Consider the following 27,226-nt stretch of genomic DNA (forward strand, 5'->3'; position numbering starts at 1 on the left):
AAATTTCTAAACACCTGTTTTCGATTCTTCATTCTGGGGTATTGTGGTAGATTGATGATAACAAAAATGAATTTAATCCATTTTAAAATACCAGGGCTCAAAATTAACGGTTGCCCGGGTGCCAATGGCGACCTAAAATCCCGCCGGGCAACCTAAGAGCCTTGCCATTTTGCCCGGCTTGACAAGCACCCGGGACGCCTATTGTTCAACTCTGAGCGGGCCCCCCTCTCTATCTCTCTCTGTCACTCTCTGTTTCCGCCCGCCATCCGTATCCGTGTCCGGGCCGCCGGGTCTCTGCTCTCCGCCCGCTCCTCATCCGCTGGCACGGCCGGCCGCCTTACACATGCGCACTGCGACGGCAACTGGTTGGCGTCGGGCACTTTCTCCCTCCCTTTGCATTGTAGGAGATCTGGCCACCATTGCTTTCCGGTTGCCGCCTCGCTGAAAACCAATGCAGAATCATTCCCGGGAGCTGGAGTAACTCCCTGGTGTAACTCTTGCTTGGTTTCCTGGTCCTCCAAAAATATTTCAAATGGAATTTAAACTGTAATGGATGCACCACCACCAAACTACAAACTCTAAAAAATAACAGCCTATTGCACTTTATCTGTTTATTTATTGTGTATATATATGGTCTATGGTATATAGACACACTGAACTTTTATCTCCTGTTCTGCATTATGTTTATATTCTGTTGTGCTGCAGCAAGCAAGGATGTCATTGTCCTATCTGGGACACATGACAATAAAACTCTCTTGATTCGGACTTAAGCAAAAAAGGGTTCTTGGGAAAAAAGAGCTACCTTAAATTTAGTTGTGTCTGGTTGGGTAACTATGGTAGGGTGAAGACTACTCCATGTTTTAATTGTGCGGGGGAACTCCATGGAGCAGCCAGCATCTCTGGATAGAAGAAATTGGGTGACGTTTCGGATAGAGACCCTTCTTTAGATTTCCTATGGTTTTAGTGTTTTTAGTTTAATTTAAAGATACAGCATGGAAACAGGCCACACATTAGCCCACACATTAGCGACATAAGTCAAGAGTGTTTTATTCTCTCACGTCCCAGTTAGAACAATGAAATCCTTACTTGCAGCAGCACAACAGAATATGTAAACATAGTACTCTGGAAACAATGTTATAAATGAGAAAACAAAACAGTGTATCTTATATTACTAAAAGTCTGACCTTGACCACTTCCTGTTGTTCTGTATATTGATTTTAGAGAAAACGCTGCCACTTACGGCTGTGATCTTTGGCCATCTTACTCAGAGTCCCCCTCCGCTGCGCAGGACAAGAGGATTTTTCCCATCGATGAAAAATAAAAGAGTTAATAGTGTTTAAAAAATGTTGAGATTCTCTCTCCAGAAGGTCACGCCCCTTCCGGAGGGACTATAAAACCCAGAGGTGTTGAGTGCCTCAGTCAGTCTCTGCAAGATGGGGGAGCGAGAGGGTCACGTCTCTCAGTCTGAGCTTTGAATAACACTGAACACGTCTACTAAACTGTGAGTGGTTTTACTGACCTGTCAGTGTCCTTAATGTGGTTTGAAAATATAGTTTGGAAATGCTAAACCCTTTGGTTTGGAAATGCTAAAGCTGTGTTGCCTTTGGTTTGGAAATGCTAAAGCTGTGTTGCCTGTTTGCGCTTTATATTGATTTTAGAAAGAATGCTACCACGTAAGGCTGTGATTTTTGGCCATCTTACTCAGAGTCCCCCTCCGCTCATCAGGTGCCAAGGACTTTTCCCTTTGATGAAAAATAAAAGAGTTATTAGTGTTTAAAAAATGTTGAGATTCGCTCTCCTGTCAATCATGCCATGAAGGCCACGCCCCTTCTGGTGGGAGGGGGGAGGGACTATAAAACCCAGAAGTGTGGCCGTGGCTCAGTCTCTGCAAGATGGAGGAGGGAGAGGTCACGACTCGCTGTCTTTAGTGGCCTTGCACCTTGCTTGAAATTGTATGAAACTGCACTTGAATTTGGTGGCCAACTAAGTGGGACCCAACGTGTCCCACTTAGTCTAGTATTTATATATGAATATGTAACTATATAAATATATACACACACACACAATTTCCCTCCGGGGATTAATAAAGTTCCATCGTAGAGTATCGTGTGTGTAGGAAGGAACTGCAGATGTTGGTTTAAACTGAAGATAGACACAAAAGGTGGAGTAACTCAACAGGTCAGACAGAATCTCTGGACAAAAGGAAAATATTACGTTTTTGGGTTGGGTCTGAAAAGGGTTCCTGCATACCTTTGGAATGTGGAAGGAAACAAGAGCACCTGGAGAAAAACCCATGCGATCAAAGGGAAAAGGAGCAAACTCCATACGGACAGCACCCATATTCAGGATCAAATCCGGGCGTCTGGCAATTTTAGGCACAACTTTATGGCCAATGTACTGCCGCATAGTCTTGAACTGAATTAAAACATACAATAGCTGTAAAGTGGGACATAGCATCACTTGGAGATTTAAGACTGAAAATGGATAGTTTCTTTATTTTGTAACCAATGTTATCAATATATAATTTTGTGTGTGTTGGAAAATAAATTATAGTGGCACAGCTGGTGGACTTGCTGCCTCACACGCCAGAGATCTGTGTTCACTATTGTCCTCGGGCACTATCTGTGTTGAATTCTCTCTGCAAGCGTGTGGGTTTCCTCCCATATCCCAAAGACACATTGGCTTTATTGGTTAACTTGTCTCTGTAAAATTGCCCCTAATGTGTAGGGAGTGGGTGAGGAAAGTGGGATAACAGAAATTGTGTGAATGGGTAGACAAAAATGCTGGAGAAACTCAGCGGGTGAGGCAGCATCTATGGAGCGAAGGAAATAGGCAAAGTTTCGGGTCGAGACCCTTCTTCAGACTGATGTGAGGGTGGGGGGAGGAGGGCGGGAAGAAGAAAGGAAGAGGCAGACACAGTGGGCTGAGGGAGAGCTGGGAAGCGGAGGGGAAAGCAGGGACTACCTGAAATTTGAGAAGTCAATGTTCATACCGCTGGGGTGTAAACTACCCAAACGAAATATGAGGTGCTGTTCCTCCAATTTGCGGTGGGCCTCAGTCTGGCCATGGAGGAGGCCCAGGACAGAAAGGTCGGATTCGGAATGGGAGGGGGAATTGAAGTGCTAAGCCACCGGGAGATCAGGTTGGTTATTGCGAACTGAGTGCATGTGTTGTGCGAAGCGATCGCCAAGCCTGCACTTGGTCTCACCGAGGTTGATCATATGCTGAATAATCCAACCAGATTTTTGTTTGCAAGTGGAAAGAAATAATAGAAATTGCATTCATTGCAACGTGTAAAAAGAGATGAGATACTGTATTGTAATTTTGCTGCATGTCATTGTGGTATATATCATGTCTTGATTGCTGAATATGTTTAGTTTGTGACTTTATTTGAAGCAGAAATAATATGTGAATGCTTCATTTACCATAATTCCGACTGGTAACTACGCACTTTGTCCGAGCACATTATTGCAAGCCATCTTAAATGACCATCTAAACTGTCATTTGACAACCTAAAAAGCTGCTGAGGTTGACCGGCTGGCAACAGGGAAAAAAAGTTGTGAGAGCCCTGAATAAGGCTGTAACGTAACAAAATATGGAAAAAGGTAAGGGGTCTGAATATTTTCTGAATGCACTGTAGCAGATTTTACAACCATCCCTCAGCTGGTTGACCACAATGGTTCTTTCATGGTCTTAATTGGAAAATTATTTTCCTCGGGTCAAATCTTTCTGCGGCCTCTCCCAAGATCTATTCTATTCCAGTTTTGGTCAAGGCCCTCTTCCTCCTCCCACTGTAGACTGTCACACATTTTCTCCCAAACACCAGGAGCGTTTTTCTCCAAATCCCAGGCTTCAGCACCTCACATCTACCCCCTTGCAATAATCACCTCCCTGTGACAACCATTTTAGGTGCTAACTAAATCATCGCAGTTTTTTGTAATTTATTCATTTCCAGGACATGGGTGTGATTGGCAAGGACAGCATTTATTGCTCATCCCTACATATCCCTGAGAAGGTAATGATGAACCACTGCTTTCTTGAATCACTGCAAGTCCTTCTGGCAAATACTCCCACATTGCTGTTGTGGAGGAAGAACCTGAATTTGGACCCATTGACAATGGAAGTATGGTAATATATTTCCAAAATTAGATGACTTGGAGGGGAACCAGTAGGTGGTGATGCACAAAAATGTGCCCCTACCCTTATCTTTTTTGTTAGTAGAAGTCACTGGTTTGGGAAATGGTGTCAGTCGCCCTGGCTTGTAACTGTCATGCATTTTGTGGATGCTACATACACCTAATGATGGAAGGAATGAACATTCAGAGTGATGGAGAGGATGGCATTCAAGCAAGTCACTTTTTATATTTGGATGTCAACTGAATCAGTGATAGAATTTCCTCATTCACCGAAGATCAGACAAGGATTTAATGACACTTCAGACCTCAGAATCTCTGTTCACAGTAATGTCCCCCTTAAAACCTCTTGATACTACCACTTAAATCTAAAATACTTCAGAATTATGATAACATAAACCATAAATTTAAACACACTTAGCTCATAGCTCAGTTGCTTTAGCAGGTCTAAGTAACACTACTCACAGTAACTTACAACCATGCTGCCTTGTAACAACAGAAACTTTGTATTGTGCACTGAAACCCTATTATTCCCTAGCTACAGTGAAGTTGATGTTTAGGCTGAGCTGTCTTTTGAATATAACAAAGCCTAGCTGCTGTTAACAGGAACACAATGTTCCTGTAGGGAGGAGGAGCCATCTTGGGGAACGGCTGCTAACCAGCAGCCGTCCGTTTAATCCATTTTTTTTCTCCAGTTTTTTAGTAAGTCTTGTTTTTCGTTTGTAGGAGAAATGGACTTCTTAATGTGGGGGGAAGGAGGTAATCTTACTTCTAGGTCCCCACCTAGTCGGTGAGGCAGCTTTTTCTCCGGGCTGCCAGGCGATCCGTCCTCGTGGCCTACCAGCGGGCTTGGAGCGCCGTTTCATGGCGGGGACGGCCCAGCACCTCGGCTTCGTTGGCGGCACAGCGCTGGAGCGCTATCGTGGAGCGGAGCGGGCGATGCCTTGCCTGGGTCACTGCGCTGAAGCTCCGATGAGCTGTGACCGCCGTGTTCAACACCTCCGGGCTGCTGGTCTGCGGAGCTGAGCGGGCGGCGCCGACTTTAACATCGGGAGCCTGGGAGCTTCGGAAGCCGACAATCCCTGCTAGGAAGCGGCCGTTCCAGGTGGCCCAGCCACTGTGAGGACTCTCCCGACGCCAGGGCAACTCCACCCGGCCAGAACGGCCAGGAACATTGGGCCTCCGTAGAGGCAATAGCGGTGGCCTCAATAGGCCTGACTTTTGGGAGAACTGGGGTTGGGGACTGGACTCTGTGCCTTCCCCCACAGTGGTAACCACTGTGGGGGGATGATTTTTTTGTATGTAGTTACTATGTTAGTCTGTGTCCAAGATGGCTGTCGGAAGGGAGAGTGGACGCTGGCGCGCTTTAGCTGCCGCTGCTCTCTCTTCACATTGTGTTTTTTGATTTTGTGTCTTTGGAGCGATTTCTATCTTTAATTTGTGTATTGATGATGTCCTTATTATTTATTTTTCTCCGACTATATGTTTTTTTCTCTTCTGTTAATCTTTGAAAGGTGTCCTTGAGACTTGAAAGGCGCCCGAAAATAAAATTTATTATTATTATTATTATCATTCTAAATTAATTGCTGGTGAGAGTTGTTTCCAGATGCCACATTGCTTGAAAATTTAAAGTATCAATTGGGAAACTACCACGTCGGCAGGGCTCCCTTTTACATTCAACAGTGAAGATAGTCCATTGGAAATGGGTGGACCCAGTTAAATGACTAGAGGTTCCGCCATAAATGGAGCAAAAACAAAAATTGGCAGACAAACCGCTAAAGAAGTAAAACAAAGATAATTTGGAAGCAAGCTAAACAGATTACTATGCAGGAAAAAGGGACATCCAGAGCTTGTGTTCCTTAAAGAAGTAAAGATTAAAATGAACCAGGAAAGGGCAGCATGGAATAAATGTCAGATACATCATTAAGAATCATGCTGAATTGAGAAACTGGTGGGAATAGCAAAAGTAGTCAAGCATTTGGTATGAAAGTTGAATCCACAACATTCTGATGCAAAAGGCAAGAGTGATCCTAATGAGCCAGGAGGTGTTATCTTAGAGGTTTCCTGAAGACTCCTCACTAACAAAGGATATATATTAATTTGAAAATTCTCACGGTGAAAATATTCAAGGTAAAATACTAATATAATTCTTTGATACAAAACTGTTGAAGCACGTGCTTTGATTTTTTTTAAATCAGTACATGACCATAAAGGAGCTGAAATAAACTGAGAAATGGCATTTTAATTGTATGCAATAAGGATGCAATGAGTCTGAAGAAGGTCCTGACCCGAAACATAGCCATATCCATTCCCTCCAGAGATGCTGCCTGACCCACTGAGATACTCAGGCAATTGCATTGTAAAGTATATAAAATATATTATGCTTCAAAGTACATTTTGGGGAGGACAGTTACATTGTCTTGTCTTCCATATATACATTTTAGATCTTCCACAGAGAGCAATGCTGATACTCCCCCATACCTAAAAGCATTTCTGGTGCACTGTCTGCAGAATAGGCAGGGGACCATATGCCTGAATAAATACAGTCCAGTTCTTTATTGTTTTTGTGTGATACAAGTTAGAACTTAAATGTAGGGTGAATGATAAGGAAATGTGCTGGATACACAAGTAGTTGTATTGTTAACAGAAAAGCTTTGGACTGCAGGAAGAAATAGCTTTAGACTTTAGAGATACAGCGCAGAAACAGGCCATTCGGCCTACCGTGTCCGCGCCAACCAGCGATCCCCATACACTAGCACTATCCTACACACTAAGGACAATTTACAATTTTACCAAAGCCAAGTAACCTACAAAACTGTACGTCTTTGGAGTGTGGGAGGAAACCGAAGTACCTGGAGAAAACCCACAGTCACAGGGAGAACGAACAAACTCTGTGCAGGCAGCACCCATAGTCAGGATCGAACCCAGGTCTCTGGCACTGTAAGGTAGCAACTCTACCGCTGCGGCACTGTGCCGACACTAGATGGTCCAGTCAGTTGAATAAGACAACAGGCATTGGGATAATGCATTTGGAAAGCTCAACAAAGTTACCGAAGGCACAGTAAGTGGCAGGATATTGAGTGGTATGGAGGAATAAAAAGATACAATCGACTACATTTAAAGATCCTTAGAGATGGCAAGGACGTTTCGGGTTGGAACTTCAGTTCAGACCCGAAACGTCATCTATTATTTTTCTCCAGAGATGTTGCCTAATCCGTTGAGTTACTCCAGCAATTTGTGTCTATCTGAGGTTCTGTTAAAACTGTATATAGTTCCAGTTAGACACAACTTTAATACTGCTTCCTGTCCTTGTTACTACTCTGGAGGAAAAACCAGAGAGGGCGCAGAGAAAATCTACAAATTTGGAAAAAAGACTGGAAAATTGTATCCATGAGGAAAGCCCAGGTATTCTTCTTTGGAACAGAGGAGGGTGATGAGATTTAAGTAGGCTGAGTACATAATGAAGAGTTTAAATGGAGAATTTCCAAAGCTGAGGGGGTGAAAACCAGAAGACATATATTTAAACCAACTGATTCACAGAAGATGAAATTTAAAAAAGTGAAAGGCAACTAGAATTCTCTGTCTGACATGAACCCTCATCAAATTTATAAAGCACTGGAAGAGCCATAACATATATGACTGCCGGCCAAATGCTAGATAGTACTAATTAGCTGTTTTACAACCAACATAAGCAAAATGGCCGACTGGCCTTGTTGCATGTTGTAAACTTTCTGTGATTCCACACTAACTTGCATTACCACAGCTGGGGATTGCTAATTGGGAGCTTATGGAGGAAAGTCTCTAATTCTCCATCAACAATTCCACTTTCCCATATACTCTGGCAAATACATCCAACACAACAATCACCCAGCATTAACTTCACTGAGCTTGCCAAGTCATATGAACGCCAAGCTTCAAACTTCCAAAACAAGCCTTTCTTGATTTCAACCATGGCAGACACTCAAGAGTAGAAGGGATGGAACGTTTCAAAGATATCTTCAAGGCAAACACGAAGAATTGCAACATTACCGCCATTCATAGGAATGTATCACTCCATGTGGACCTGCTACAAGAACTAAAGCCCTACAGCAGTGACAGAAAATGGGAAAGCAAACATTACAGAAAGGTTTGCCGTGGACCAGATCAACTCAACAGGCCTACCCATCACATTTGGAAACAAAAGCCTATGTGGCAACAGAGCATGTTAATCCTTGATTGGCTGCATCAGCCATCTTCAAACCCTCAAGGCTGGAGCGACAACTATTTTCTAATCGATTTAATAACCTAATCAAGGGACCCTGTGTGCTGTATTTGGATCTGCTGATGATACAAAGTTAGGTGGGCAGGAAAGCAAGTTGTGAGAAAAATGCAAAGAGATCTACAAAAGATGTAGATAAGTTAAGTGAATAGACAAAAATTGGGCAGACGAAGTAAAATGTGAGGAAATAAGGGGTTATCCACTTTGGTAGGAAGAATAGAAAACAGAATTAAAAGGAGAAAAATTAAAGGAAAATACAATATACAATATGTCATTGTACACAGAAAATTAGCAAGCAGACACAATAAGGAAGACAAATGGGATATCGATTATGATTACAAATGGGATTGAGTACAATCACAGTGAAGTCTTTTCACAACTCCACAGGGCTTTGTTCAGTCCAAATCTACGGTACCAAATACAGATTGGTTAAAGACTAAAGGGCATAGCTTTAGAGTGCGAGGTACAACGTTTGAAAGGAGATGAGCATGGCACGTTTTCTTTTCACACAGAGGGTGGCAGTTGCCTAGAACATGCTGCCAAAGATGGTGGTGGAGGCACATAAAAGAATACAATTTGAGAGGCTTTTGAAAAGGCACCATGGATATGCAGTAAATGAAGGGATATGGATCTTGTACAGGCAGATGAGTTTAACATAGAAAATAGGTGCAGGCGTAGGCCAATCGGCCCTTTGAGCCAGCACTGTCGTTCAATATGATCATTGCTGATCACCCAAAATCAACATCCTGCTTTCTCTCCATATCCCTTGATCATGGCATCATGTTCTGCATGGATATTGTAAGCAGAAGGGCCAGAACTCCCAGAAGATGGTCAACCTTTGGAATTCTCTAACCCAGTAAGCTTTAGTGGCTAAATCACTTGCTACATTAAAAGGCAAGATATTCATGTTTCAGTGTAAAAATCTGGGGTTCTGGGAAGCAGGCAAGAAAATGATGCCAGATCTGATCAGCCACAGCCTTCCTGAATAGCAAAGCAAGATGGAGGGGCCTACTCCAACTCCTGTGGGTGTTCTTGAAATAGTCCATGAAAAACAATCGTGCTTGCCTTCAAGGAACTGCAAATAAATTATACACACACTCCAAATCAGAAGCCTGAATACAGGTCCATAGCTGTGCACTGAGTAAATATATTAGTGAGATGCCTGCAGAGTCTTGGACCTTCTGCAATGATGGACTGAATATTCCCCAGAAACACTGGAAGGTTTGTATGGGAAGGCTGACATTTACCTCCGAGACACTTTCAAAGGTTCACAACTCTGGGTAAACACTAAAGTCCCAAATTTCCACACAGGACTGTGAGGGTTTTCCTGACTATCCTATGTTGTTCGACTCTGTATAGAATGGGGTGGTGGTGCACAAAAGCTTGCAGTTTCCCTGCACTTATACTTCAAATCTGTCTCTTAAACCAATGCCAGCTTAGACATGGCAGAGGAACAAAGAACCCATTCATCTGAATGGCGAGAGACAGCTGTGAGGGACAAGGAATACACACTTCTGATTTAACGGTTATATTAATATATTTAGTAAGTACTTTCTATAATTTAAAAAATGTTTTAGCAATTTGCACTTTAAACATTTAAGAAAATGGGATAGCATTAACTTTTAAAATATTTTTTTTCCTTTTTCAAATATATTATTAACTTTTTAAATATTTCCCTTAGTTATTTTTAAACCTTTGAGACTGCAAGTGATATCCATACATACTTTTGCTCTTTAACATCTGGCTCAGCCTGGGGACCTGGCAGAACCAGTTGTCAAAGCATTTCAGTGGCGATTTACAACGGGGAAGCTCTTGAACTTCTCAGGGCCTCAACACTGGGCGTATACCCACTCAAGGCAAGAGCACGTCTGTCAGCTGGCGGAGCTGGTCCGCAAACGGACCTTCAGTCACCCTACATCCCCCACCAGGAAGGCCTTAAAGCCCCCCGTTTCTTCCTCGACCGCAGAACCAGTCAATTTCCCCTCTACGAACACGAGCAGAGCTGGTGCTCACACTCTCCCTCTGTCAGCTAGGTGACCATTGAAGCTTGGGTGGCCCACCGCTCAAGTGTCTAAATGTAAATATGCAAGTCTGCTTTATGACAGACAATCCTTTGCCACGGGCAGTGATGTGGAAGGAAACTCAAGGTAGATTATCTGATATACATATTATACAAATACAGAGGAAGAGATTCACATTGCACAATTGTTTGAGTGGAACTGCAAAAGTGGGCTCAATAAATAATTTATAACTCAAACAAGGAACAGAGATAAGTTGAAATCTTGCTACAATAATTTGCAAAAAAAAAATCATCTAGCAGTGGGAAATTTCTGGCAGCTGCTGAGATTACAAATGCCCGGAAACCAACCCACAATGATTAGAATGTCATTGAAATGTTGTAACGAGTGGACACCCTCGTGATTTTACGGCACTGTCATTAACACATAGCAACCAGGGAGGCACTCATGCTTTAGATAGCAAGGATCCAACAGGCAGCAATGAGTGCACGTTCTCATGCTTCATTTACAATATTGCAAATGCACCGGAAACAAAGCAAACACTTGTGGTTTGTTCATTTAGTTAGCACATACCAGGAACATGCATTCTTACAGAAACGTATTACTCTATATTAACTGTTAATAGGATTAAAAATTAAATAGGACAAATTTAAATTGGAGTACAGATGAGCAAATTATCTTGCTTACTTTTAGGATCTGCATTGGTGAAAGAATGTTTCATTTGAATGGCAGGTTTCATAAAGCATATATGGAAAACTGATTGAGGATCATCTTTCTGTTTGCTCTTGATCTACATCAATTTCCAGGAATTACAATTAAAAAATTGCTATCAAAGAGTCTATGGGACTTTTTGTTGATCAAGCAGGGAATTCATTTTTTCACAAACCAATACTGGCTAGATAACAAGAGCCCCCCCAAAAAAAGCGAAGCTTTCTTTACTTCTGTTCATTTGCTCATGTTCAATAATGAGATTTGTACAGGTCCACCACCGATTTTCCGGCACTCTTGGTTCCAGAGCCTTTCTGGATTCATAAACATAAGATTATAAGTGATAGGAGCAGAATTAGGCCATCTGGCCCATCAAGTCTACCCCGCCATTCAATTGGTTGATCTATCTCTCCCTCCAAACCCCATTCTCCTGCCTTCTCCCCATAACTGCAGATTGTCCATTTTGCCGGAACAACAGGGGTCACTGCCTCCGAGAGGAGTTCCGACTGTACAGTCGCCGAGGGGTCGAGATACTGGCCCACAAAGTCGGCTATGGGAACGGATCTGCCAGAACTCCAGTGCCTCAGCCGCAGGGGGCAAATTCGACCCACCAATCGGCGAGGAAGTCCCGATGAGGTCGAGATCAGCTGGCTCATCCCGCTTTGTTGGGAGGGATTTCAAGTGCTCTCTTGTAATTTTGTCTTGATTAAAGGACGACCAGTTGCTGGAAAAACAAAATCGGTGGTGGACCTGCACCAGAGCTCAAATGGATGGGGAATGAGATCAGTTATAAAATTAGGCTGGCAGCACAAGAACTGTGTGATCTAAAAGAAAACCAGAACAAGAAATAAAAACAGCTGATAGAAACATTTGATCTAAATTCTCAACTACTCAATTCCAACAACCACAAAGCATATTCATGCCACAGCATTCTTCGTCTGCGATCAAAAGTGTAGCTGAGTGTCACATATTAGTAAACTAAACTGTTCAAGGATGTTGGTTCCTAGTTAGTAGGTGGAAAATTATGTGCAATGTGCAAATTCGCTGACAACAGCGAACAAAAAAAAATCATAAACATTCCATGACAAATTCTCTAACAATCTACACAACTATGAAGTGGGGGGGGGGGGGGCGATAAAAATAGGATGCGACTTATATTTGAACTCCATTTTGAAATTTAAACCAGTCTAAGAGTTGCTTTTATCGCAATACAATGGGTGCAACACTTTTTAGAACATATTAAAATGGTGAAAGATGCTGTAGAAGAGCAAGTTTTTACTAAACATTTTCCTCATACCGAGCCAGCCATTTGTCCCTGTTGGCCTAAGTAGATTAGGCCATGTGTCAAGCGCAGGTTAATACTGTGATTTTATAGAGATTATGATACTGGCACACTGTTCAACAGAATTTAACATTTCCGGAGGACTGAAGATTTGAATCACTTTTTCTGTTCCATTTCTTGGTGCGCTGATTTTCTATAATTATTATTGGCACAACTTGTCACAACATACAGTGACACATTTATATCTTGTGGAAAAGTAGTTCTTCGAATTTATAATTTTGGATCAATGGTACAAGTTAAGCACTTGGAGCCTGAAAGGCGTTAGAATCAAATGAAACCTGTATTTCCGCAGCCTAGCAGCACGGTGCTCCCATTTTCTGTTAAAGAATCTGATGGCCAGGGGTCTCTAAAGCATTCACAAGTCAATGTGCTTTGCAACACAAGCCATACGTTATCAGGCTCAATCCTAAGTGGGTGAGGGATGTGCTAACTTCTCCAATGGCAGCAGTTAAACGGTACAAGAATGTCAGCACTCTATCCTCCAAGTCCAGACATAAAAAGAGAAGCCAGCTGGCCTCTCAAATGGCTGCAAAAGATCCCATGGTGTTATTCTAATATGATCAAGAAACTTCTCTCCTCACGGTGCTGGCCAATATTTTGCCTCAGCTAACATTTAAAGCAATTCATTTTAAACAGTAAATATTTTAGTTTAGTTTAGAGATATAAGCGAGGATACTGGGCCTTGTGCCTACCGTGTCCGCGCGGACCAGCAATCCATGAACATCTTTATTTATTTATTTATTTATTTATTTATTTATTTATTAGTTATTTATTTCGGACATTAACACTATCCTACGCGCACCAGGGACAATTTTTACATTTATACCAGGCCGATTAATCTACAAACCTGTACGTCTTTGGGGTGTGGGAGGAAAACTTGGAGAAAACCAATATGGTCACGGGGAGAACGTACAGGTCTCCGAACAGACAGCACCCATGGTCGGGATCGAACCCGCGTCTCCGGCGCTGTAAGCGCGGCAAGGCAGCAACTCTACCGCTGCGCCACCGTGCCGTCAAAATGTTATTACTCATTATTCAGAGCAACCAAACTCTAACCAACTCTAAAGTTATAAAAGCACTACATATTAGCAATTACCTTTCTTTCTTCGTATAATTAAACTTAGCACCTATTAGATTAGGCAGAAAACAAGCCAGCAATTTTTGTTCCCAATTCATAATCGGTGCTCTTATTGTGGATGTTAGTTAAGAATCCAAAGGCTTAACTGTTATGCTACCCACAGTCAAATAATAACCCGCAGCAAGTTAGTTTCCGGGCTTCCAAAGTAAAAGGAAATTGGAAAGCATTGGAGCCAAGGAGAAAACAGCCCAATCGTGGCACAGACTTTCAGGAAAGGTGTGGATGAAGATGAGAATTCTTGGGGGGGATGAAATCGGGGTGGAGGGTGGAGAGGGGCAGGGGGAGACATTTGACTGCCTTACATGAGGGGGTTCACTATGACACAGCAGAGAAAGGAGCAATTTTCCCCAATGTGCTTGTGTTGGTTCTTTGAAAGAGCCTTTGCAATTCGTTGGCAAAGTACCCAAGCATGTGTATTTTGAGGAAAATCAGACTTAGAACAGTACAGTACATGAGCAGGCCCTTCGGCCCACAATGCCAAACATGCCAACATATCAATGGAAGGAGCTAGGTAAGAGGAACAGTCGGGAAATCAAAGGCACAGTTCATTCGCCAACTACAAGCGTGTTCCAGCAGTTAAAAGCTTATGGTTAATAATTAACAGCTCAGTGGATTAGTAAGTGCACGTTCCCAACTCATACAAGACCACAGGCAAGCATGTGCGACTCCCCTCCCACAACTAGGTAGCCAGGAATCAGGTGAATTCCCCCAGAGGGAAGGAGTGAGAGAAATTACTGAATGAGTCAGCTCGAGGCTGCTCTCACACACCACCCGGTAACTGGTTCAAGAGCAGCAGTGGCAAAGGCCTGGGAGCACATCACCTACCTTGCCCTTTTGGTCGGGGAATGGTGTGTGGCATGGGGAGACCTAAAAAGAGGGGGAGAAGAAAACAAAAATCATTAAAAATGTGAGGGTGAGGGGGAAAAAAGGTTTAAACACACTTTTTTGACCCACACATCTAGGCCAAAAAAGCAACTTAAAAAAAATCAAAGATGACTTGCTATTTTACGGCAGTTTTATTATAGAGTAAAAATAAGCTTCATAAAACAAACGTATCCCGTTTACAGATGGCACACACAATTTCTGACATGATGAAGCACCAAAATCCTTGCTCTGTTGCAGAGCAAGATTCCCCAATCATTACTGACTCCAAGTGGTGGAGGCAATGCATCACTAGGGAAGAGCAACGAAAAAGACATAACCTAACAATAGTAACAACAATTTACCCGGTGAAGCAGGGCGGAAAGTTGACAGATCAAAGGGACTATCTGAATTCAAATTCACGTAGGACTCTCATATAGAGAAACAACTTAATTTGCAAAGTTAATTAACCCACAATCTCTATTCAGAATTGATGAAAAAGAGTGACTAAATAAATCCAGGTTTTTAATTGTCTGTATACACTAACGTATCCTCTGGGAGGTGCAAAGGGTTAGCGGACCGCCCTCCCTGCCAGGAGGGATGGCCACAATTCAAAAGCAAGACGTAGTGCCTTTCTAAGTATGTCATAAAGCACCTCAGAATCAAACTGTAATTAAGAAGCTTTGGTCTCTTTCGTGAAGTGCATGACTCAGGAGTCAAATTATACACAGCAGACCCACTCATACCGAACAGTAATGAGATAACAACTAGATTATCTGTTTTAAATGATGGTTGAGAGATAAATATTATGAACAAAACCGTGTTCAATTGCATGCACTTCTTCCACGTTGTGCCTTAGGATCTTTCACACCCATTCGAGAAGGCAGATGAATCCCTGGTTTAACACATCAACTGAACGACAGCACCTCTGAGGGAGCAGCATTCTCTCACTACGTCACTGCACCGCCAGAACATTGGTCTGGATTATCCACTCCAATCTCTGGAGTATGATTTCATCACATGATCTTCCACCTCAGGTACAAGATTGCTATTACAGAGTCAAGGCTCCGTGCCGAAAGATGAGACAAAACACCAATCTCTGACGTTGTGGTCTTCTGCAAAAGCGTTTTTTTACTGCAAATCTGCACGAATATCACTCCCCTCTTCTCATATTTTAAACCCAGTGCCATTCCCCATCAGATTTCAGATGCAAATGGAACCATTGAATTTGGCAGTAATGGATCAGACCCAAAAATTTCACCTTGAATTGAAACAATACGCGCTGGCTTGCGCCACAACTGCTGTTTTATAGTGTGTCGTCACAGTCAAGGTGAAAAGAACACTCGTATTAATAATATGTAGGAAGGAACTGAAAATGCTGGTTTAAACCGAAGACACAAAAAACTGGAGTAACTCAGCGGGTTGGACAGCATCTCTGGAGCAAAAGAATAGGTGACGTTTCGGGTCGAGACCCTTCTTCAGATTAATAAAGTGCACTTCACCATGCAAAACATTGCAACAAACTTCATAACCAACAAAATACTTTTGCAATGTTGCAAGAGGCTCTGTTTGTGTTAAACTGAGTTATTCTGTCAATCTAAAGTCAACTTGACTCAAACACTTGTTGCTGTTAAAATCAATTCTTTATTCAGCTGAGACCAGTCTCTTGAACCTTCCAACACAGAGCTGATGCTCTGGGGCGGGTCCAGAGATGAGTAACTTTGATAGAAACTTAACAAAATACTTTTGCAATGTTGCAAGAGGTTCTGTTTGCAGAGTAATAAGTACCCAGGAAATTTTGCAAAAAGCATGGAAAAGGATCAGTGTTTAAAGTACTAATTGCTGTCAAAGGGATGACTGATACCCTATTCATCACCACCCAACCTTTTTACAGTACATTTGGGGGTAGGTGCTGGGCTAGGTAGTAATCCTTTGTTTGGAAGTGGGCCTGACAATGAAGCAGGTGCCAAGAGGTAAGAGGCGGATAGCAAGCTGGGCCTTGCCTTGCCGGACTGATGGTGAGCCCAGCACCAGCCTTCTCAACCACTGTGGGTTTGAGTACAACAACAGTGCCCACTCAATTACCAACTGCATTACATGGGTTCAAGGTCTGACCTGTACCTTGTTAAAATATATTTTAAAATACATTTTGTTTAAACACAGGTTTTAAGTTAGAATGTTTAAAAAAAAACAATTTTAAAGATTTAACATATTCTCATTTTTTGCAATTTATAAAATACCGCTAGGAATTAGTAAAGTACGGACTCAGATTTTCAAAGCTGGACCTCTAAACTAAACTGAAAAACTAAGCTACCTAGGCAGAGTAAAATCTTTGATATAAAGACATGAGCTGCCACAGTAAGGAAGAGGCCTGTTGTTGAGGTAGAGCCAAACCTAATTTGTGCCCAATGATGAATGCACTCGAAAGGAAGCACAGATGCATTTTAAATATAGAACCAAGAAAGTGCAGATGCTGGTTTACAAATGAAAAAGACTCAAAGTGCAAGAGTAACTCAGCGGGTCAGGCAGCATTTCTGGGGAATGTGGATAGGTGACGTTTTGGGTCGGGACCGTTCTTCGGACTGATTGTAAAGTGGGGGAGGGGGGAGAGGGAAGGGGGGAGAGAAAGCTGGAAGACAGTAGAGGCAGGACAAACGTGACAGGTAATATGTGAACACAGGGGGGGGGAGATGTTTGATAGGCAGATGGTTGGACAAAGGCCAGAAATTTAAAAAAAAACAGGTGGAAGACAAAAGCGTTGAAGAGTTGTGAATCCAGAAGAAGGAATGTAGATGGGGAGAAGGGGGGAGGAAAAATAGCTGCGAGTCCAGGTGGGACACAGGGGAAAGGAGTGGGGGTTGTAAGGGGTTACCCAAAATTGGAGAATAAAATGTTTATACCCGTTGGGCTGTAAGCCACGCAAGCGGAATACGAGGTGCTGTTCCTCTTGCCTTTTAAATATGTTGAGTCAGTGGTGATGCAGCAAACTAGTGAATAATTCCCACCATCTCAGCTCCGATCAACGGGCTGCCAATTCCAGACAGAGTATCACATATCTGGAATATTTAATGGAGGTTGCTTTAAGAAAGAGGAGGAATTTCTAAACATAGCAGTGGCTTCTAAAAGGAGCAAACTGACATAGTGGAATTGCTACTGGTCACAGTCATACAAGGTTATTATGCTCTACGGAAAGATTGTTTCATCCAAGCATCAAACTCAACTGACAACACCAAACATCACTGACACCAAAGTGTTTATTATGGGATTCATCTTGTGGGCAACAGGAACAGAAACAGAGTCAAATGTTTCAATATATCTATAACAGTGTTTGTAAATTATTTTAAAGGAGTAACTTCTGAGAATAGGGTTTTAAAACAAAATATTAACATCTAGTTTCCCTCCTCAAGAACAACGACGACAACATTTCCTTGCAGGAACTAATAAGCCAAGAGCTTGCCAGATGAATGTGAGAGTGCTGCAGCACATCAACAGAAATGACTTAACATCGCATGTCAGCTCAACTTGGAGATCTCAAGCAGGAAGAGAATAGGAATGTCTGAAGAATACCATGAGCTCCAAGTTACACACAAACCCAATGATCCTTCAAAATCCCCAAATCCCCATTTGTTTTAGACATGTGAACATCATCGATAGAAACACGGCTGAAACGAGGAACCGCAGATGCTGGTTTACCAAGGAAAGACCAAATCCTCCTGGGGTAACTCAGCAGGTCAGGCAGCAACCCTGGAGAGCATAGAAAGGTGACGTTTCGGGTCGGGACCCTTCTTCAGACTGATTGCACAGTTTTCCAGTCCTATTTTCAGAATGTCGCATCCAACTCCATTTAAATGCTGATATTCTGACTCCGTAATACTAGAAAGTTTACTCCACTTCTCAAAAACACATGCTGCACCACACTTTGAAAGCAGTCTTGATGTCAGAGACAATCCAGATAAATGGTCTTTGTTTGCCAGGATATAATCTGGAAAAATGCAGTGCTGAGGGTCTGCTTCAAATGCTAATTTTTTGGAAATTTATAATTTCCTTGCTGTGGGGGGGGGGGGGGGAATAGAAACATTGCAAAGGAAAGAGTTCCAACTTCTTTAGACTTTAGAGATACAGTCTAGCCTACCGAGCCCTCGCCGACCAGCAGTCATACCCGTACACTAGCACTATCCCTGCACACTAAGGACAATTTTCAATTTTTACAGAGGCCAATTAACCTACAAACCTGTATGTCTTTGGAGTGTGGGAGAAAACCAGAGAACCCAGAGAAAGCCCACACGGTCACAGGGAAAACATGCAAACTCCGTGGAGACAGTACCCTAGTCAGGATCGCACACCCGGGGTCTCTAGCGCTGTAAGGCAGCAACTCTACTGCTGCCACCGTGCCGCCCTCTGCAGCCTCAGTAACATTTTTAATAGTGTGAAAGTCACAGTATCCTAGATATAAATTATTCATTCCTAAAGGTTTACAGTAAGTTTTCTGAATTTTGGTTCTTTTGTTCTGGGGAAGGATAACTGTTTTGTTCACTTGACTGATAATTTAAATCTGCATGATTTTTGTGCTATGCGCAATTCTACCCCAAATCCCTCTCTTCCTCGCCCTCACGTGGCTCTGACACAGTGTTAGTGAGGAGGAATTTATTTTGTTAGAGGGCGGTGATTCTGTGGAATTCATTGCCACAGACGGCTATGGAGGCCAGGTCAAGGGATACTTTTTTAAGGCGGAGATTGACAGATTCTTGATTAGTAAGGGTGTCAGGGGTTACGGGGAGAAGGGAGGAGAATGGGATTGAGAGGGAAAGATAGATCAGCCATGATTGAATGGCGGAGTAGACTTGATGGGTCGCATGGCCTAATTATGCTCCTCGAACTAAGACACAGTTGGGAAAAGAGAGACAATGCTTCAAGATTTTCTCAAAACCTCCGTAACATATTTACTGACTCTCTCTCCTCAAGGTATGCCTACTTTTCAAGGTTCTCCTCCTCTCAGTTTGAAGAAGGGTCTCGACCCGAAACGTCACCTATTCCTTTTCTACAGAGATGCTGCCTGACCTGCTGAGTTACTCCAGCATTTTGTGTCTATCCTCGGTTTATACCAGTATTCTGCAGTTCCTTCCTACATCTTTACTGACGCCTTGATCCAAACAAAATGGAGACGGTATTTCCAGGAAGGCATGCATGACTTCACTGCCAAGATGTCAGAGGCTCCAAGGCCTTAGACAATTCATTGAAAAAGACGACTGAACAAGATCCCACTGACATCATTTAACAGGGGGCAAAGCCCTTCCCTGGAGTAAGGCATAGTCAAAATACTGCAGGGGCTGGACATCTCAAAAATAAAAATAGAAAGTTCCGGAAATAGTCCATTCTAACGAAACATCGTCAACCTGAAATGTTAAACTCAGTTTCTCTCTCCATGGGATGACCACTCGAGTATTTCCATACACAGAATAGTACAGCACTTGAACAGGCCATTTGGTCCACAATGTCTATGCCGAACAAGACGCCAAATTAAACTAATCTCCTCTACCTGCACATGATCCATATCCTCCATTCCCTGTATATCCAAGTTCAAGTTCAAGTACAAGTGAGTTTATTGTCATGTGTCCCTGATAGGACAATGACATTCTTGCTTTGCTTAGCACACAGAACATAGTAGGCATTTACTACAAAACAGATAGATAGGCACTACAAATCCGTGTACCTATCTAAAAGAAAAGAGCACGCCACAACATTCTCATTTATATTTTTCATTGCACTTGAAAGTATCTGACATTTAGAGACAATACAAAACTATTTGTTTAAGAAAGAACTGCAGATGCCGGAAAAATCGAAGGTAGACAAAAATGCTGGAGAAACTCAGCGGGTGAGGCAGCATCTATTTTGTATTTTACCAATCAAAACCAGCCCAGATGAAGGGTCTTGTCCTGAAATATTGTCTGTCCATTTCCCTCCCCCTTTCGATGTTTCAGGTCAAGACCCATCATCTGGACCAGTTTTGATATGATGATGCCTCACCTGCTGAGTTCCTCCAGCAACTTCCAAAACTGAATAACATTAAAAAAATTCTAAAACGTTGAAATGAATAAAAATTCTAAAAAGCCTAAGACGCTAAAATAATAAACAAAAAGAGAAATTAAACCAAAACTGCATTTAACTGATTGGAAACAAACAGAAAATGCTGGAAACAACTGCAGGTCAGGCATCATCCATGGAAAAATAAACTGGATTAACAATTCAAGTCAAAGGCCATTCATTCATCATAACTGGGAAACAAACCGAGTTCAAGATGGAGAGGGTGATGGAGGGATGGATAGGATAAAGAGAATACCTCAGATAACGTGAGGCAGAGTTGCTGTGAGGATAAGCTGTAAATGGGGTGTAGGGTTTGGTGTAATGGGGGCAGTTAGAAAAAGAGGGAGAGAGAGAACAAAGGTAAGCATCATGAAATGAGGGCAGCTTAAAAGCTGCAAAATATGGGAGCTGCAAGACAAGGAGAAACGGCGCTACTGGAGATAAAAATTAAGCAGGGGAATGGAACACTTATGGATTCAGGGATGGGACACTGGGATTCCTCTGACAACTAACATAGGGTCAATGGACGGAATGAATTCCTTATATCATAGATGGATATAAAAACATTTAAAAGACATTTGGACATGTACATTGGCAGTAAGGGTTTAGTGGCAAACGGGCTAACCACGGGTGAAAGGGGTCTGGGGCATCTTGGTCGGTGTGCGAAAGGTGTGCTGAAGGGCCTGTTTCCGTGCTGTATGACTCTCAGCCATTAAGTGCACATGTATGCCAGTGCCAGAATTACTCCTGTTGAAACAGAGATCCTGTCTTTTTATTTTCTGGCCTGAAGAATTGTCCTTCAAGTACAAAATCTGGGGTGTTGTCGTAAATATTGAACCAGAACTCAAAACTGCAGTCATTTAACACAGATAGATTTGATTTAATTTCGGAGCATATCGTTTAGTAAAAAACTTTCCTCTTCCAGTAAAGGCCCTTGGAATATTGTTCAACCAGGAACACCAGTTCCAAATAGCAGATATCAAATAACGCAGTTGAGTAGGTACAAAAAGGGAACACAAAGCAAGAAATATTTATGGTTCACAAAGGCCATCAGTTGTAAAGCGAATGTAAGAGGAAATGTGGGCCAGGTATGGAGCCGGAACTGAGGGTTGGAAACTTGGGCTAAGTATGTAGATGCAGCAGGGTGCAAGAAACATCTGCATGTATCCTGGCTGCAGTGTTGCTAACTGAAGTGAGGGCAGATAGTGTTCGGGCGGCACGTGTACGCAGCAGCAGAGTTGCTGCCTTACAGCGGCAGAGACCCGGATTTGATCCTGACTACAGGTGCTCTCTGCACGTTCTCTCTGTGACCGCGTGGGTTTTCTCTGGGTGTTCCGATTTCCTCCTACACTCCAAAGACATACAGGTTTGTAGGTTAATTGGCTTTGGTAATATTTTAAATCTAGTGTGTAGGATAATTTTAGTGTACGGGTGTTCGCTGGTCGGCACGGACGGACCCAGTGGGCCCGAAGAGCTTATTTCCGTGCTGTATCTTATAAAAGTCTAAAAGTGTAAAAGTGATAAAATGGGCAAAGATTCCAGTGCTTGAGTGTGTATGTGCCTGCGTACGTATGCCTGCATGTGCAGGATCACAATTGAGTGACCCACTGGGTGATATCTACACGAGTGCTCAACTTCAGATGTGACCATTAACACTCATGCATCAGAGCACAGTCTCCATTCATTTTGGTGTCCCTTGCCAATTGGCGAAGACCTTGCTCTTTTAGGCTTGTGTGGTAGCTTTACGACATTAATTCAAACCATACACTGATATCTTCACAATAGGCTCGATTGTAATCGTATGTTGTCTTTCTGCTGACTGGAGAGCACGCGACAAAAGCTTTTCACTGTACCTCGGTACACGTGACGATAAACTAAACTGTAAACTGCAGGAAGTTCAGAACTTGGAATGTCAAGGCCCTCATGCACAACCCCAAAAATGACTGACCTGAACTTTGGTCCACCATCTTAGCTCAGGGAGGTGGCATGAATTGAGCACAGAAACAATGGATGGAAGCACATCGCGTCACAGACCACACATGCCTACCATGTCAGCCATTTTCTGTGGCAGTTCCTAATGCACTCATTAGCCACTCTTAGAATAAGAGTGAACTGTTAAGGGCCTGTCAAACGAGCATGCAACTCCATGCGGCAAGCGCGACCTAACGCGGTCGCTTGAGCCGTACGGCCTCGCGGGGCCGGTCCCACTTTGATCGCCGGAGCTGGTCTCGATATCTTGCAGGGCTCCAAAAAACTGACCGTGTTCAAAAATTCCGCGCGGCAACGGCCTGCCGACCCGCAGCCACCTCGACGCCGTACGCACCGCCTCGACGCCGTACGTCACGCGCAAACTTCCCGCGGACTTCGCTCGAACTTCATGTCACTCACTTGACCTCAGCGCGGCCACCGCTTTCTGGTTTGGTTGCGCTTGCCGCATGCAGTCGCATGCTCGTGGGGCAGGCCCTTTAGGTCGCACTTGCCGCATGCAGGTCGCATGCTCGTGGGACAGGCCCTTTACTCTCAAGCACTAGTAACTGCCTAACAACAAGCATTAAATCGTAGAATACAATTCCCAAACACCAGCAAAAATTGCACATAAAAATCAGAATTTACTCCTTCAGTCACATATATAACATTCAACTGTCACCTAATTTTAAAATGGTCAGAGGTTAAGAACATAACTTGATGAAAGATTGGGGGGGAAAACCCAAAGGTCAAATATAACTGTAACAAAATATAGGATTAATTTAAAGCACAGTAAAGTACAACCCCAACCATATGCTCTTCAGTGACTTGGTTGGTGGGCTGGAATGTGGACAAGTACAGGTTTGGTTTCTGTGAGATGCCTCCCATGGTCAGACATCCTCAAGGCACACAAGTCAATTTTCAGAGACGCACAAAAAAATTTTCTAACATCCTGTTCACTCGTGACAATCACAGATCTGAAACCAAATATGTGAGCAAATTAATGTGTAATATAGGTCAATCTCTCTGGTAAGTTGGTGGGGAGGCAATCTACATTCTGTGCTAATAAAAGCAGAATATGTCTGTGCAATGACATAAGAAGCGTGAGGACATTACGGTAGTACATTCTTGTTTGTTCGTGTGTAGATCAATGTATTATAACTTTGATTTCTCCGGATGACGTGGATCGGCGACGTTTCGGGTTGGGACCCCACTTCATACATTTCATCTGTCCATGTCCTCCAAAGATGTTGCCTGACCTGCTGAATGATGCCAGCACTTTATGCTCTGCATAAAACTCCAGCATCTGCAGTACCTTGTGTCGACAATTTCAAGTCTTACAGACTCAATAAAATGATTTATGTAAAGCAAGTTTTTTTTAAGACCAGCAACACATTACACAACAGAAAGGATCATTTAGCTGTTAGCTGTTTGTGAAATGTTGCTATGAGATAACTGATTAGTTAATCTGCTCTTGTAGGATTTGATGAAGAGAGGTATGCTGGCTGAGGCACACACCGAATCTCTGCTCTTCCTTGAATAACAATGTGGGATAATTAATTGATACTTGAATGAGTGGAGTGGACAGTTAAGACTTTGATTTATCATTTCATCCAAAGGGAATGCCTCAGACAATGCAGCAAGCCCTCATTGAGCTGAAACAGCACCCAAGGTTGAGAGTATCCAAGCAAATAACTAAATCTCAATCCTCAAACAAACAGGTTTTTAAATATCAGTGAGAATGCTTTGTTTTGATATATCAAGTGGCATAACACAAAAGGTAGCCAGGCAACCATAATACGGAAAAATATCCAAGTGCACTGAGACTGTGTGGTTCTAGGCGCCAAAGTAAAAAAACATCCACTCTGTATTGAAAGCAATCGAGTGTAGCTACTCTAATGCACAATGAGCAATACAATATCTTGCAGGATCTTTTGTTTTCGGAGAAGGGAACACTCATACAGTTGGTGTGAAGTTCTTGCTTTAATGAGAACCAAACCTGAAGCCATACTGACTGTAACTGCCAGCAGCACTTTGAGGCTTCTCTGTCTGGAAGGTTAGCACTCCAGATTTGTCATAAGCTTAAGCACCCAAACCACTGCACTTCAAACCCAGAGTGGTGTGCTCCCCACTGAATATGATTTCCAGTACTAACTCATCTGTCTTGCGGCCTGCATTTGAGGGAGCAGGTCAGATCAGCTATGCACGCAGTTGGCAAATGAATTCTCACGGAATTCATTCGAATCTCCAAGAAATTGATGAGATTGTATGCGACTTCACAGATTAACTACTGGATCACCGATGGGCCAGATTTTGCACATTCTGGTTACATAGAAAATAGGTGCAGGAGGAGGCCATTCGGCCCTTCGAGCCAGCACCGCCATTCGTTGTGATCGTGGCTGATCGTCCCCAATCAATAACCCGTGCCTGCCTTCTCTCCATATCCCTTGATTCTACTAGCCCCTAGAGCTCTATCTAACTCTCTCTTAAATCCATCCAGTGATTTGGCCTCCACTGTCCTCTGTGGCAGGGAATTCCACAAATTCACAACTCTCTGGGTGAAAAAGTTTTTTCTCACCTCAGTCTTAAATGGCCTCCCCTTTATTCTACATAAGCTACAACCATCTCAGGTTCTGTTATGGAATCTTTAAAATATAAAGGCTGGACAAGTTATATTTCTCCTTCCATTTTGAATCTTGCCCCACGAGGGGTTCAGAAGAACAGGTCACATCCTTTTAACAAGCGGTTGAAGAAAGGTGCCAACCCGAAACGTCACTCATCCTTTTTCTCCAGAGATGCTGGCTAATCCGCTGAGTTACTCCAGCACTTTCTGTCTATCCTGATAATAAAGATCTGACCCACCCAGACTTACAACTAACATTGAAACCACCACTGGCAAAGTAACCAGGCAACTGGAAGATGTGGTAGGAATGGAAAAAATGCAGAAGGGATTTTCCAGGATGTTTCCTGGAATGGAGGACGGTAGTTATAAGGAAGGGTTGCAAAGGCTGGGTCTATTTCCATTGGAACGTAGGAGGCTGAGTGATGACCTATAAAATGCCTAGGTAGACAATGCAATATTAACGTTCGTTTATGTTAACCTCAAACTGTTTCAAAGTATCCTAGAGGCCAGCGGGACGTGATGGCAGCAGTTTATGCAGAAATATAAGGTTATAAGGTCATGTGATAGGAGTAGAATTAGGTCATTCGGCTCAAGTCTACTGCGCCGTTCAATCATGGCTGATCTAGCTCTCCCTCCTAACCCCATGCTCCTGCCTTCTCCCCATAACCTGTGACACCCGTACTAATCAAGAATCTGTCTCTGCCTTAAAAATATCCACTGATTTGTCCTCCACAGCCTTCTGTGGCAAATAATTCCACAGATTCGCCACCCTCTGACTAAAGACATTTCTCCTCTTCTCCTTCCTGACAGAATGTATAGGCAAGATTATTTCAAGTGCAATGCAACTTTTAGACATATTTATCTAATGTACACACAGATTTTTCTTGTGGTTTTCCTCTGATACGGAAGTGCAGTTCCAGGCCTCTCTTGATATTCTCCCAAACGTCTGTTCCAGGAGCAATTTCAGTAGAAAGTGCATGTAAACCTATCCAGTATCTAAAGTGAAGGATTAAAGCTAATTAATTGAACAAGGCACCAGAAGGATGTTGTTTCTTGTGGTTCATATCTGACCAGCATTCATGTGCTCGGCAAAAGAGGAGAAACATAAACAAAATGGTGTGGCCACAAAGACACACATTGCCACTTAAGCCACAAATCTTTCACCAGCAAAATAATTTATATACCAGATTATTGATATCTCAGTAGGCATTTTGTGGTTGGACAGTTGACTAGTGGTTATCAACTTTTTTTTGAATGAGAGCCAACATTTGGAAAATACGACCTCCTGGTTACTGTCATGGGCCCATCCTTTTTAGGAATTGTAATTGTACAGGGGGACTGCTAACGCACCGACAGTCAGTTCATACAGCATGCCAAGTATGCTTCTTTTTTTTTTTAAGCATACCTCTTTAGTGATATTTCTAACAAAATCAGCTTAATTATATTTTAAAGCTTCACAAAACCCCGTAAATCTTTGCCCTCCTCAACTCTCCTCCGCCAACAAAGGGTTTGTGTGACCTGTCTTGGGAATCACTGTGTGGGCCTCAGCATACACGAGAAAGTACCGATGTCTCATTACCCAGAAGGAGAGCAGTTTCAACTTGGCACCAGTCATGAGATGCGACCAAAGGGACACAAAATGCTGGAGTAACTCAGCAGGACAGACAGCATCTCTGGAGCACATGGACAAGTGACGTTTCGAGTCAAGACCTTTCTTCAGGTTGATCAGTCACATGAAATGAACAAACATTTCCATGTTAAATGCAACGTTAAAGCAAGACCCTGTGAGCTGCTCAAACTGGATGTAAAATAATACCATGATGCCATTCTAAGTTAGAATTTAAATGCAACATTTATACCACAAGCAATGCTGCAAAAAGAAAAGACCATTTAGACGCCTTCATGTTTACTGCAGCCAAATGAGCTAGCAATTTTGCCCCACACTGCAATTGTGACTCTGTTGCAGTACTCTGTTGACTGTGGTACTCTGAAACATTATGCATATGAGATTAACACTGTGCAAATCAAATTCTTCTGAAAGCACTTTTTTTCAAGTGTTGTTGGCTGGACAGGGCAACTCTCAAGTCTGCACATGCAGC

At 42.8% G+C, this 27,226-nt stretch overlaps 1 protein-coding gene across 9 annotated transcripts in view; it reads right to left on the reverse strand.

Annotated features, from left to right (window-relative positions):
* Window positions 1–27,226, reverse strand: part of atxn7l1 (ataxin 7 like 1) — a 139,021-nt gene that overhangs the window by 58,977 nt on the left and 52,818 nt on the right. For 6 of the 9 annotated variants that reach the window (XM_033037653.1, XM_033037648.1, XM_033037650.1 and 3 more), the window contains exon 2: window positions 14,423–14,464. The exons of 2 other annotated variants lie outside the window; for them this stretch is intronic. In XM_033037653.1, coding sequence (XP_032893544.1) covers window positions 14,423–14,456 — 34 coding nt within the window. In that variant the 5' untranslated portion in view covers window positions 14,457–14,464. One more of the 9 variants, XM_033037656.1, reaches the window with a different exon arrangement.

The sequence above is a fragment of the Amblyraja radiata genome, chromosome 19 (genome assembly GCF_010909765.2).
Source record: "Amblyraja radiata isolate CabotCenter1 chromosome 19, sAmbRad1.1.pri, whole genome shotgun sequence".
Taxonomy (NCBI): Eukaryota; Metazoa; Chordata; class Chondrichthyes; order Rajiformes; family Rajidae; genus Amblyraja; species Amblyraja radiata.